General features: G+C 40.5%; 1 protein-coding gene across 9 annotated transcripts in view; it reads right to left on the bottom strand.

Annotated features, from left to right (window-relative positions):
• Window positions 1–13,678, bottom strand: part of sorbs1 (sorbin and SH3 domain containing 1) — a 44,534-nt gene extending 30,856 nt beyond the window's left edge. For 2 of the 9 annotated variants that reach the window (XM_028602716.1, XM_028602715.1), the window contains exons 1-4: window positions 12,799–13,677; window positions 1,160–1,202; window positions 742–828; window positions 229–345 (exon numbers count right to left, since the gene is read on the bottom strand). In XM_028602716.1, coding sequence (XP_028458517.1) covers window positions 229–345; window positions 742–775 — 151 coding nt within the window. In that variant the 5' untranslated portion in view covers window positions 776–828; window positions 1,160–1,202; window positions 12,799–13,677. Of the gene's footprint in view, window positions 1–228; window positions 346–741; window positions 829–1,159; window positions 1,203–12,798 lie in introns of all 9 variants that reach the window. The other 7 variants (XM_028602711.1, XM_028602712.1, XM_028602710.1 and 4 more) reach the window with 7 other exon arrangements.
• Between the last annotated feature and the right edge of the window lie 722 nt (window positions 13,679–14,400).

The following is a 14,400-nucleotide window of genomic DNA, read 5'->3' as shown; positions in this document are numbered from 1 at the left end:
ATAATCCTGACATCAAAACAGAACTCGGAAGGCATGTGAGGAATTTTTACAACTAAAGAACATGATGAAATGCTTTTTAAAATAACAGCAACGCTCACACTGTCTGTCCACATTCTCCAGTGACGTATCCTGTTTTCGCATAGCCATGCAACTATTACTGTCCTCTAAATATTTTTTCATCATGTGGAGAGTTGTTATGAAGCAGCTGTGGCATTCGCTGGGACTTACATGGCGTTGTGATGACATTTGGCTCGCCGCTGATGCAGCCCTCATCATCTATGTGGACGAGGGTGGCCCTTAGAGTCACGACTCCTTTCCCTTTGCACACTCTGCTGGGGTCCAAATCTGAAAACATTCAAAATAAGAGTATCATTTCCACGGCTCTTCATTGTTCAAGGCATGGCAGTCTTATATTTGGTATTAACAGGCAGCACTCCTGCTTCAGAGCACCTGGGAATCCAAGTTATTGCTACCGCATGCCCCAAATGACCAAAATAGAACTCACTGTAACATCTAAACCAGGCCACCAAATTAATATCCTACTGTCCTGTAAAACTAATTGCCATGATCACACTGTCAGAGCTGGAAGTAGAGAAGTTGGAGCTTGTTCCGTCTCGACACAGCCTGTTAAAGTGACGCCCCATTGTTAACAAGTAATGAGTTTTAAGAGTTTCTTTTTAAGTATGAGGTGTCCCACAGTTGTGGGCACTCAAAGATTGATGAGGCGGAGGGATACGTCACCTGCGGCAGGAATCAGGTCAGGAGAGCCTTTCATTGTTGTCAGAGGCGTGATCCTGACAGAGCAGACCGCTCGAGGACCTGATGGGACTTCAACACACACACACACACACACACACACACACACACACACACACACACACACACACACACACACTTTATTTTCATGTGGCTGAAATGTTGTCAAAAGATACTGCAGTTACTCACAAAGTAAATGCAAAACCACCCTATTTAGAAGACAAAATGAAGAAACTGATAGAAGGAATGAAATATATTGGCACATTCTGTAACAAATAAAAGGCTTTAAATGAAAGTGTGCATGTGTGTGAATATGACTTCAATGTTTGCATGCTTCACCAGCATCCAATTATTAAACCGAAAGCAGTATAACTCAGGGGTCATTTAAAATGAAATGTCTTACTGGGCGTTGAGCTCAGTCTTATGCTGCCCCCTTCTGGAGAGCCCTGGAGGAGAAACACAGGGATGCAAATATTCAACACAGTGTTGGCATGGAAAGAAATCTGAAATCTGGGAACTATATTGCACATAAATCAGTTGATGCAGATATACAAAGATGCTTGGTACAGCAATAAAGTGCATCAAGGACAATTTCGTGTCATGTTTGTATAAAATGCAGTTACAAAGTCCCATATTATGCGAATATTCAGGTTCATACTTTATTTAGGGCTTCTACTACTACTCTATGGTTTTAATGTTCTAAAGGATAAAAGCCCTTTACCGAGATGATCCGTAGATGAGGATTTGTTGTGTGTGTGTGTGTGTGTGTGTGTATATGTGTGTATACTGTATGTATGTATATTCATACTTGTATTCATGTATTTCTCCATATGATTTGTATGCGTTTTGTGGTGTCTTGTAATCCCATGTGGGATGGTCCAAATGTTTGGCATGACACAGAAATAAAATGAAACTAAAACTAAAACTAAAATGTAACGCTCATGTTTGTCTGAATATACCTGTATTCACCCTCTGTCCAAAATGCCCCGCTGTAGTCCCTTGATACTTTCACAGTAGACTTTATATATATATATATATATATATATATATATATATATATATATATATATATATATATATATATATATATATATATAGCACCTCGACCTGCTTTATAATAAAAAAAGACATGCAAATCTCACTTTTTAAAATATGTGGCCTTTAAGTGAAATGCCTTCTGGTTTTTTTTTTGTTATTAAGCAAAATCCCCAACTTACACATGTGATTTTGAATTGCTGGGTATGCAGTCTGAAAATCCATGTAGCGTAACATTGTCAACACCTGCAGATATTAGTATATCTAATATTAGTTGGGGATCAGAGGAAGTTTGGTAACCAGGCCAGTGCTTTGCTGCAGTGTCGGCTTATGGAAGACTGTAAGCACTGAAGCAATATCACACAAAGAGATTTCTTAAAAAGGGTTGGCTTGGCTGTAGCTTCTACTGTAGAAATAGTAGAGTCACTGCAACCAATAGCTGTAAGCGGGGACTGCATACGGCTAATGAAATTGTAGTAGTACTATGGTTGGGTTACACAGTGAAAGGAGATACAACGCAGCCAGACAGGAAGGCGGTGAACCTCCAGTTTTAATCTAGTCTATAACACACCTCATATTTTATTAGTAATCAATGGCACACAAAAAAAGCAATACGATGTGTTTTATATAGCAAGATCTAATATACTGTATAAAATTGTGTCTTCTTAGTATTATTTTACCCTGATAAGTGCTATAAAAACTAATCTGACTGAATTGCAGCCAAGGGAGCAAACAGCAAAACAATCTGTTGACTGAGTCCTTATGAGTCCAATATCACTGTTACTTGTGTGCTATTTGACAGTGATATCTATGATGACAAAGCCAAAAAAACAACCTAATCTAGGATGTCAACAGCTGCTAACACGTGAAATAAATTAGCGAAGGGAGTTTTCTGTAGATAATGATTCTCTTTCAGACATTTCAAATTCCATGGTTGTCAGTTAAAGGAAAAACTTGAAAGGTTAAAACTTGTTTAAGGTAAACGGATAAAATGTCAATTATGTAGGTGCAGTTGACACTTTTATCTCCAACAACGCAGGCCTCACTTTACATGCCTTTAGCTTACATTTTGGGACGAAGTATGGCCTTTCCTCGACCAATGATATGAATTCAAATTTGTATCTGTGTTTCCCTTTAAGGACAAGAAGGGAGGGTGTGAGCGAGAACAAACATATGTTAATCTGAACTGCATCAGTGGAGCATGCAGAAGCAACACCAAGGCCACCAGAAAAGTGGCTGTGAAACACTTCCCATTGCTCCGCTGGGCCCCTTATTGTGCTCAGCCAGCACGACTGATTTAGGAGACATCCCCATTTAAAATGCCAAGAAAAGGGCTGATTGAGTCAAGACACAAACACACACACACACACACACACACACACACACACACACACACACACACACACACACACACACACACACACACACACACAAAGTACTTTGTAGGCTACAAAAAAGAAAAGAAAAACACAAACAAAAACCATCTAGAATTTCTTATATGATGTCAATTTTAACCTGCTTTTAAAGTTCTGTCTTTGCCCTTTTCCACAGTGTAGAGTATGTGTGGGACTGTGTGTGCACTATGTTTACACATGGCGGTAAATAAGCCAACCTACAGAACAGGAAGGGGACTCGTGTTCCGGCTGGAAACCTCCACAAATAGGCCGAAATGGATGAGGGAAAATGGGAGCGATTCCAAACAAGTCCCCCGGGGGACACAAAGCTAAAAACCTATTAAAACATTTTCGAGTCTTGGAGCCGAGCTGTCCCTGAGCACCAGAAACTCTGTGTATGTATTTCCCTTCTCTCTTTAATAAAATCAACTTGCGTCCTGACCCCCTGCATCCCAGGGAGAATATGCATCTGTGATCTCATTTCCAAAATCATTTACAGACATTCCTTCGAGGAGCGCTTACACTGATCTCAACCTCTACTTCCGTTCTATCCTCAGATGAACCCCAAGATGGTAAATATACAGTATAAAGAGAGATGTGGGAGTATTTGAAACTCTTATAGATAATGGGAAGATGACAGCTTGCAGTGTTCAGCTCGCTGTATAAACACACAAGTGCACAGATCACAACTGGCCTTTTTAGGAGAGATGCCTCAGAGCACCATCCATCCTGCCTGTGAAAAAGAGGAGACAAGTGCAGGAGCTCTGGGACGGCCAGCAGTGACTGGGCCAAGACAAACAGGAAAATAAGAGGAGACTTTATTAGCCAAATTCCTGTAAAACTGCAATTTCCTAAATGCACTGTCGCTCCTTATAATTCTAGAAAGCTCTCACGTCGACTCTGCTTCACAAATGGGGTCAATTTGGCAAATCTTTAAGGCACAAACAAATGCATATAAAGTTAAAGTGGGGAGCTCAAAGTTCAGCAGAAAGTGAAAAAAACAACAACCAGAAACTCAACAGATGAATTGATTAATTAAATTCAACGAGATGATTGAGAATGAGTTTTAAGATCAGATTGTCCACAAGGTATCTTGGTGAACTGCCGCTGTTAGATTAGACCAGCAGTCTCATAACCAACAGACCAGGACTACATTTAAACAAGAAAATAAATAAATATAAGGAAGGAGAAACAAAACTGCCGCAAACTACACTCATAAGCTCAGTGCTTTTCTGGTCGTCTCTTGAGACTCCAAATTCACAAACCTGAGAGACCTTGTACAAACCTTTTCTTTCAGGTGCTATTCATGCACTAGAATAAGCAGACAAGATTCCAGGAAATCGCAGCCACTGAAAAAACCATCTAAGCTAAAAAACATTTGTAATGACCTAAACGCATTTGGAGCTCTCAGCTCCACTACTACGTGTAACTAACACACGCACATTGACGCATATATATCCAACTGAATGCTCCTGAGTGGAACTAAAATACCTTCCCAAAACTAGCATGCTCCCAAAAGGCTAAGATCATCCAAACGCATCACTACGGATCTAGGGAGGCGCATTACCTACTCGATGATGTGCACAGCGAGTCCTTAGGCCACATACATCAGGTCCCTCTGAAGCCTCCTGGGGCATCTGGCTGAGCTATGAGGGTCTCGTCTGGGTGGGACGGTCCCAGCTTTGACCTTGACCCTCGCTATGTAGGGGGTCTGTTTGTTTTTGACAACAGGCGTGCCCAGATGGGCCTGTCACCACATGCCACCTGGGAATGTGGCACCCACTCAACAACTGTGCAGACCACCATATAAAATCCTCCTACCCCCTCGGAATGATCCTGCAGGGCCAGTAGATGAGAGACGGCTGTAATTCGCTACTGGAGGACTCAACCATCCATAAGGTTTTAATACTTCAGTCAACAGGCTGCAATGACTATTATTGACTGCATGTGAATGTGTAATTACATCTATGATACCAAAATCTTTGAAAAGTGATAAAAAATTGGAAGATAGCAGGAACATGTAGATGTATGTGTATGTAGACACTGCAGCTTGAAATTGTATTAGGTCTGCAACTAATCTTTATTATCAAGTATTAGCAATTAAACCTTTTTAAATTGATTAAGCAATTTTAAGTTTAGTCCAAAAAAAAACAACCTCCTAGACATTTTCAAATTGTCTTTTTTGTACAACCATCAGTTCGAAAGCCAAAGTGAGAAAAACAGAAGATCTTTACATTTGAGAGAGTAGAACTAGTGAATTGTCATTTTTGCCTTATAAAATGACTCAATCATTTGATTATCAGATAAACTCGATAATAGGAACAGCCTGAAAAGTGAAGCCAATGCAGGTTTGCCTTTAACCTGTATTCTATCTAATTTCCAGCAGGGAAAAGGAAGTCTTATTATATAGTCTATGACAAAATGACCCTACTTCTCACTTGATTTATTACCATTGTCAAAATAGGTTTATGGTCTCAATTGCTAGTTTCAAGTCAGTTTTTAATAAAGCGTGATGTTCATTTTGTGTATTTTAAAACAGGCGATAAAGCAGGGGATGGTTTAGGGCATGGCTACATGCCAACCTGTCACTCAGTACAGAAGCTTACATTTTTGACCCTCTCACTGTGTGTTTTCACTTCATCAAAGTGTATTGGAACATTTGGGTTGCCTATCACACCAAGAAGCGTTGCTAGACACGCATCGCCAGCACAACGCGTCACCTTTAAACTTTGGACAGAGCAAGGCCAGCTGTTACCCCCGTTTCCAATTTATGTTAAAGGTGCCGTAGGTAGGATTGGGAAGATCCAGGACTTAGCCAAACAATTTGAACATCGACAACTTCTCAGTCCCTCCCCCCACAAGGGAGAATGAATGTGCGTGCATGAGCACTGATTGACACACAGATTTTGCAAATCACACTACAGGCTGTAGGTGGTGCCAGAGGAGCCGGATTATTATTATTTTTTTTTAATTACCTGCTCCATGTAGTTCTACTGGAACAGAGGGTCAGTTTCAGCAAATATGACAGAAAGTTAGTTTTATAAGTCTTACCTACTGCATCTTTAAGCTAAGCTAACTGGCTGCTGGCTGAAGCTTCATATTTAGCGTGCAGCCATTAGAGTGATATCAACGTACTCATCTAACTTTTGGAAAGAAAGCGAATAAGTGTATTTTCCACAATGATGAATTATTTCTCAATGTTAAGGAATAATATATAAGTGAAACCTTAGCATCAGGGCTAAAATTGCTTTGAGGGCTGATACCAATGTTTTTATACCAACACTTATATTTGTGCCTTAATCTCTACACATATCCATTTTCATTCCAAGAAAATACAGAAAATATTGTATGTTTTAGTACGGTGCAACACCGGCAGCGCTGCCACTAGTTAGCTTAGCGTAGTGAATGGAATCCTATGTTGCCGGTTAGCATTTTGTGAGTAAAAGTGAGCCAACAAAAGACAAAAAAACATTCCTTTTCCTTTAAATAAATAAAGCCAAGACTAAAGCCATGTAACTGACCACACCTTCTTAATAGTAGTGGGAAGTATAAACTCTTATATTACAGTAATAAATAAAAATTTCAAAGGACGACTGGTTGTAGCTGAGGTCAAGGAAAAACTTTCAGCTTATTGAAAGTGGGTAAAAACTAAATGGGTCATATCCAACAAATTGGCTTGACCCTAGTAGATGCAGTACTTTTTTTTTCTTCATGAAATTGAATTTCTTTATGAGTTCAATGGACCAGAGCAGCAACAATCACTTTATCTGAATCAGGCTCCAGATTCTGTCTGTCTACCCCCTGTGGAAACTAAACAAAGGTGGGGTGGTACCAAGTTGAACTATCATGCGTTTCACACAGGGGGTCTCTGTGCCGCAGTCAGAGGCCACCTTAAAAGTGAGCTATGTTAACACAAAAGAGCTCTTATCACACGCTCAGCTGTACTATGGACGGACAGAAAGGGCTGTTACGTAACGCAATTTGACTTCTGCTTTGTCAACAAATGGCAGAGAGGAGAGAAGCTATCCAGCGCTGTGCGTGGATCCCATCAAACAGCTCCAAACATGGCTCGAAAGGGCCGCTCCGGAGCAGCAGCTTATCCTCCTAATTGAGAAGAGAACCCCCACCTACCCTTCCAACTCTCTTCCATAAACAGCTTCCTACGTTGGACAGCAGCCTGGGATTGTACACATTCCTCGACCGAGCTATTTGAAGTTAATTTCAAACAACTGCAGCATAAAAGGAAATGTATGTAACGTACACGCTGCAGTCATTATAAGCCTCAGAGCGGGATTACACATTCATGTTGATAATGATTGGAGCTTGAGCTTAGTCTGTATGAACACTGCTTCTCTGCCTTAATTCTTTTAACCTCACCTAATGAAATATCACAGTAACATAGTGTCTTAAGGAGTTTATAGTGATCCCGTGACCACTGTTATATTTGAGGAGGTTTGTGACCTTTGGGAATAAAATGTCCTTTTTTCCGAGGAAAAGAAAGCAAAAGCACCCATCACACCAGCCAATGAAAGAAGTGTCCCGCCGCGCTTGGAGAGGCTCGCAGCCTGCCAGCTTGTCCATGAGAAGCCCTGACAGTTATTGGTCCTGACCATTGCCAGATCCCCGGGACAGGGAACACTTGGTTGGCACGTGTAACGGTCCTGGGGAGGACTGTTACAGATGCTCTGTTAGACAGCCAGCCTGCTTTTAACATGCCTGCTAGGCTTTTAGAGCGGACCCGTGTAACAAGAATGTCAGTGGGGTGACGGTTTACCCAGGGTGATACTGTACATCTTCAGCAAGGGCTACAGGCTACACTCCAAGAGTGGGAAAGCTTGGGTCAAAGTGATGATAAACATTAAACTGAATATTCAAGTAGCCCTGTGGTGTCTCTTTAGCGGGCTTTTAGAGAGTTTACTTTGGTAGGTGCAAAGTGACAAATTCAAAATAAGAAAAGCTTACGAACAAATAAGGAGATAACTGGGATACAGTGTATGACATCATTGGAAAGAAATCCACAACGAATGCAATAGAACGATAATTTCCTTGAGATAATATGCTGCCGTTTAATTTGGGAATATGAATAAGAGACACACATGATGTTCCTTTAATGTCATCACTAGATAACGAGCTCAGCTGTGCACCATAGATTCCTCCTGGCTTAGATAATGGGGCGTACCGCACATTAGGTGAGCTGCGATGACAATTCAAATCATTGTCTGAGAGAGTGCTGAAAGCGTTTCCTCATCTCTGCTGGATGTTTTGACTCTGACGTGGATTGGACACTCTGAGCGTGTTCCCTAATATAACCCTCCGGAGCGCCTGTGTGACAGGACTACTTGATAATTGAGTCATAGGATATGGCGGCTAAACGTGAATATAAACAGCGATGTGATAATCCAGCAATTTTAAGTGCTATGAAGGTATCCTCGTGTGAAATGAGCGTGTAGCAGGGCTCCAGCGGGTCCCCATCATCGGTCTATTTCAGGAATGCCGGCCCAGTCTGACACCGTCCCGTCACACCCAGACACAAACACAACAGGCAGCTCCATCAATAACAGCCTGGCTTCATGTAGGTGGCGGGATATTAGAGTTTCATTATTGTTTATCATATTGTATGGTGAGTGATTTATAAACCTGTTATGGATCAGTGTCACTTAGTAATTCTGGTTTGGTTTGTGTGATGATGAGTAAGGAGGACGCATGCTGGGTCCTATTAAAATATCTTCCAACAACTGCCGTTTTCCATCAGTCGCTGACATATAACACAGAGGAGAAGGGGCGGAGGTGGTGGTGTTGGCGGTGAGGAGTGTTGCTTCTTAAATCCATCACTGAAACATAAATTGTCTTTTCACTGCCTTGTTTACATGGGTCTATGATCTGGGGGCTTCTTTTTGCCACGGACCTCGAAAAACCAAAGCAAAAACACTTCACTTCACTTCACCATCCACTTCAACCAATGGCAGCAGATGGAGAAAGCAGAAGGGGGGTTGCTAAGCGACCTGTTGTAACATTAACATGGAGTGAAAACAGAAACCTGGTGTTCAAAGCCATCCGTTATTCACAGTGAAGACAAGGCTGTTTTTCTACAACTACTGTCACTACCAAGGTTTTGGTAAATGCCATGCTATTATCCAGCTTGACTAAGCATGTGGCATGGATGAACTCGGACTAATAGAGGAGGGTGATTTTGAGAAATATACCTTAACAAAGAGAAGAATATCTCTAAGTGATTTTGCTATTGTCCAGTTAAACTTTGTTTTAAATTTAGATCTGCAATTATTAAAAGCTAATCATTAGTCTGCACTTATTCTAAACCCGTGGGTACATTAGGCCGACACTACAAAGGCAGTTTCTTCTCATTTGTGTCAAAGTAACAGGTGAAAGACACAATTATTTGGCAAAGCAAGCAAATTCTAATGCCACGTTTGGTGATTTAACTTACACAAGCATAATGTAACTAATTCATATATTCTAATATTCTGTGTTCTTGTAGCCTGTGATTTTCCAAACCAAATGGAGATCATCTTGGAAAGACAAGGCTGGGTGATGTGGAGGCCAGCCGGCTCTCTGGCAAATCTTTCAAATTCAGTTTTGAGATTCGTGTTTCCGAGGGTCGCGCCTCTCAAATCTAGGGGATCTGTGTAACTGGACGCTAAACAAGCTTCATGAAATATTAACAACTGAGCTGGGTTCATACCAACAGGTCCCATGCCTACTCCACATGTTATCATTTCTGTTTGTCAAGCCCAAAAGACTGAAATGCATGACCTTGATTTATTGTGTCCTTTAAAAAACAAGAACTAGGTGTGCTGGCTTATGAAAGCTGGTGCCAAACTTCACATTCTGTTTGACTACTAGTCACTCCGCACCCTGGAATCCTGTTCATACATATCAAAACACCTGAAATCTCCCAAATTGTGATTAATTCAAAAGAAAATTCTCCTTGAAAACTGAGGCTAGTTAATGTAAATAAAGTATGAACTACTGCAAACGATAAATTGTACATTTGTAAACTGGATACATGTGTTGAATCCTTTCGATCTCAATAAATAAAAATGCTATTTCCCAGCTACCTCCACCAAGAGTTCAATGTTTTCAGCTTGGTTTGTTTGTTGGCCCGTTTGTATGTAAGCAGGATTACGAAAATAAACGACTTGCCTGATTTTCATGAAACTAGTTGGAAGGGCGTAGCATGGGACAAGGAGGAACCTATCAAATTTTGGAGCAGTTCCAAATCACGGAGCAGATGCACAAATTATTTTTCACTTTCGTAAACATGGTGAATGAGGGCGTTTGTGCTGCATTAATGTGGTGTTGGAATTATCAAAACAGTGAGCTCCCCACTGGGAAAATTCACACTGCGTTAACACGGTGACATAGAGCATGCCTTGGTGGAGGTCTGCGCTCTCCGAGTGCCCCTTTAGGTCTTATTTGACTTGCTTTAATTACACAATAATATGTGCAAAAGGTCATCGGGGTTTGGTTGCTCTTTGAGTGACTGACAGAACTAATGGCGGCTGAGCTGCTAGGTAACATATGACTTCTATCTACACACACGGACCTATCACCATCTCTGTGTAAACATCTCCAACTCCTCTGCTGACATGTTGTCAACAAGGAGTCTGCTTCATACACTGCTGAACTACTACTGAGTCAACATGCTCCGAAGTAGCAGTGAGCAGAGAGGACACATGCTGTGGAGAGAGTTAACATATTGTTTTCACTCATGGACAAAACACTTGGCAAAACCGATTTGGTCACACGTACACAAAGTCCTTAAACACGTAGCTAACGAAGGTCTAGATACACTATCTCTATTAAATGGGTCCATGGGATAAGACAAGCAGAGGAGAGTGTGATATTTAAAAACGTGCGGTCCACATAGCAAAACACGGGAAAAGAGATTTTTTTTTTTACTTTAGCAAATCCGTCGGACTGCTTTGCCTCTGTCCTCGAAGCAGTTTGATGAATTATTTGTGTTGGGGTTAATATTTTATCGAGCTTGTTTAGCGTCATGTTACACAGATCCATAGAAGTAAAAAAAAAAAAAAAGAAAAAAAAAAAGGAAATCATCGATGTAGTCAATTCATGAATGAAGACAGGCAAACAAGACATATGCTGAGTTTCAGAGGGAAACGACATAGCACTGACAGTGGAGAAAGAAACTTCTTTTTTTTTTCTTTTTTTTTTTTTTTTACTGGGATGGAATGACATCCATGAACTGAGGTACACTTAGAAGAAGAGTTCACGCTGCACTCAGAATATTCAGAAATATGCTAACAGGACACACAAAAAAAAAAAAAAAAAAAAACACTGGAATTTTTTTCAGTGACTAATTTGGCTCAAAATTAGAACAATGATGAGTGCAATTCTGTATTTTCCTAATCCATATTTCGTAATATGCTGTGGAACTTCCTCTTTGTCAAATACTTAGTAAATTGTTTTGTTTTTTAAAAGTCTGTTCTGACAGTGCTTTGTACTGCAAAATCTGATTGTCTATGGGTCTATATAGGGACACGCTTACGGTGAGGCAGTTGTTCATGTCACATGCTGTTCATTTTAGGGATTCAGTCAGCCAGACCTGTTTGTCGGACTAGAACATGTATGGAGTTTAACATTCAGCTCCACTGTGTCAATACCTGCAGAGATTCTTCGCACTATTACAGTTACACAACACAGCTGCTCATAGCACTGATGTCACTGGACTAAGAAGTGGAAATAAGAAACTGTACTGAAGTATTCCTCTACAATAACATTACATTACAACCTGTTTTGTTAGTACACATCACTGACAATCTAAAGTACCTCATGGACTCAAACTACTCCAACATGATCATTCCTTAATGCTTCACCTTTAAAGTCCTCCAATCAAAATGGCAAAGGCTACAGTCTAATCTGACAACATGGTGATACAAATGACAGTGAAACACTGTTCAATAAACTATTCCTAACACCTCCATGCCGCATAATATGCATTCCATTAAGTGCATGGTCCTGATGTCACAGCCTCCTTGTAGGCATACAGAGTAGCCTGTAGTCTGCTCCCTATGACTCACAATGACAACCGCGAATATAAGCCTAACACTGCTAGCTGACAACGTAAAGAAACAACCACACTAGAAAGGATTCGTCTTTTTACAAAATGATACCAGGCAGTATTCAAAAAAAAAAGGTGTAAAGTCAGAAAGCGTTTAATTCCCAGATTTGAGAATTTGGCTTTTATCCTGGGCATATCAGCTACACAGTGCGCCACCCATGGCGGGTCGCATTCCCACTGTATCAGTCTCAGTCTGTAGGCTACTGCAGCAACTGTCCCAAAGCCAGAGCGCCTCTCTGCTGAGATGCATCGTCTTAAATTCACTGACTCACGTAAAAGCACTTAAGCAGATAAAGTCTGCTAAATTCACACTTAATGACTGAATGATGAATATGAAATACATTAAGAGGCTCTAGTTTTTGCATCATCAATAACACAAAGTTAGCGGTTATGATGCCAATGTAAAAAAAAAAAAAAGGAAACGAAGGTAGGCTTGGAATAATAATAATAATACATCTCCAGAAAACATTGAAGAGTCACAGCAGCAGTGATCCAGAGCAGGAACATGCTTACCTCTGTGTGGTGGTAATCCAGTGTTATGCTCGCTGCTGCAGACACACTTCACTGAGCTGTGTGCGCCGACGGCTGCTCTCCACCAGCGTCCTGTCAGCGCTTCACACTCAACCGGCCTCAGCTACGTCTGCACCGCCGCACAACACAACCGTCGAGCACCGGGGGCTGGGCCACCGTCCCTTCGCCATAAAAGCCTGGACTCAGTCACTTCATAATTAGTCTATATCCTTGACGTACCACTTACGAAATAAATGTTGGACGTTGCAGCCACATTAAAATAATCCATTAATAGATAGATGTGTTGGCCAATTGGAGGCAGCTGAACAACATATATCATTAACGTTACCTTACTTGAAAAAGGAGGTTGCGCTTCAACATGGAGATTCTCGGTTGAGTGCTTCCAAAAGGTGAAGAAAAGGTAGCACATCTCAAGTTTCCAAGTTGAGGAGGACAAAATATGCTGTTACTTCACTTGTTAAATTAGGCTTACATCACAATATATCAACGAGAACACATTTCGGCACAACCTTCTAAATAGTAAGGTTCAATAATTTAGTGACATCACCTTTTAAACTACAAAGTTTATGGCTACCATGTTAGCAAACATTTAGCTAGCTAACGTTACACATCCAGGGAACCGGAATCATTATAAGCACCATTAAGAGTCCTGTTTTAAACCACTTGAAGTCATACTCACCCTCCTGTGAGCTCGTTTTTCGTCGCTATCAACCCCTGAGAAAAATATCTGGCTCTTTATACACTAAATGTTCCACTATGTTTACTTGCTAGTTGCTAACTTTAGATGTGATTTTGTGCTGGGCAGGTAAGGTTAGCTAGCCTACAGTAGAGCATGTTCCCTTAAGAGCATATTCCCAAAAAAAACAGCTGCCTGTTGCCGCGAAAAACAGGGATGATAAAGTGAGACTGAACTGAACCCAAATCTGCATTATTATAAACCACAAATCTATACAGTGAATGATACAATAAATAAAACATTTAATCTAAATCTTTCATTTTGATGCTGTGTATTTATCAGCAAAGATTTTACTTTGAAAGTGTTGACCAGAAGCTGTAGCAGGTTACACTCCCTCACACTTTACATGTGTCTCTCCTCCCAGAACTCTAGAGGGGACCGTTTTGGCAGTCAAGATTAATTTATATTCATAACAGTGAAGTCATTTGTAATTTCATTAAACTGCTGCATGCTTAATGAAAGAAAATCAACCAACTTGGAAAAAGTTTTCACATACAGATCCAAACAGAATATGGCGCGCCATCAAGTGGCCAAACTTCATATTGCACAATAAATAACTCAATACTGGTTGTAAAGGAGCCAATTAAAATAGGAACACATTTAAGTGTATAAAGGAACGCATTTTTATATTTTATTATAAAATTCAGAAGTTACTTAAAGTCTAATATACAATAAAACTGAATTCCTAAAGGTTAATTTATCATCCTTGCATGAAGATATACAAATATCAGAACCAAATTGTAAGTCTTTATATACCTTTGTTTAAGGTAAAATAAGTACAATAAAAAGGAATATCATATACTGAACAGCATTAACAGTAAACACGAGACCCACTACCCACCATGATT

This window comes from Perca flavescens, chromosome 17 (genome assembly GCF_004354835.1).
Source record: "Perca flavescens isolate YP-PL-M2 chromosome 17, PFLA_1.0, whole genome shotgun sequence".
NCBI classification, from domain to species: Eukaryota; Metazoa; Chordata; class Actinopteri; order Perciformes; family Percidae; genus Perca; species Perca flavescens.
The sequence above is the reverse complement of the archived record's forward strand: the minus strand, read 5'-3'. Positions and strand labels throughout refer to the sequence as shown.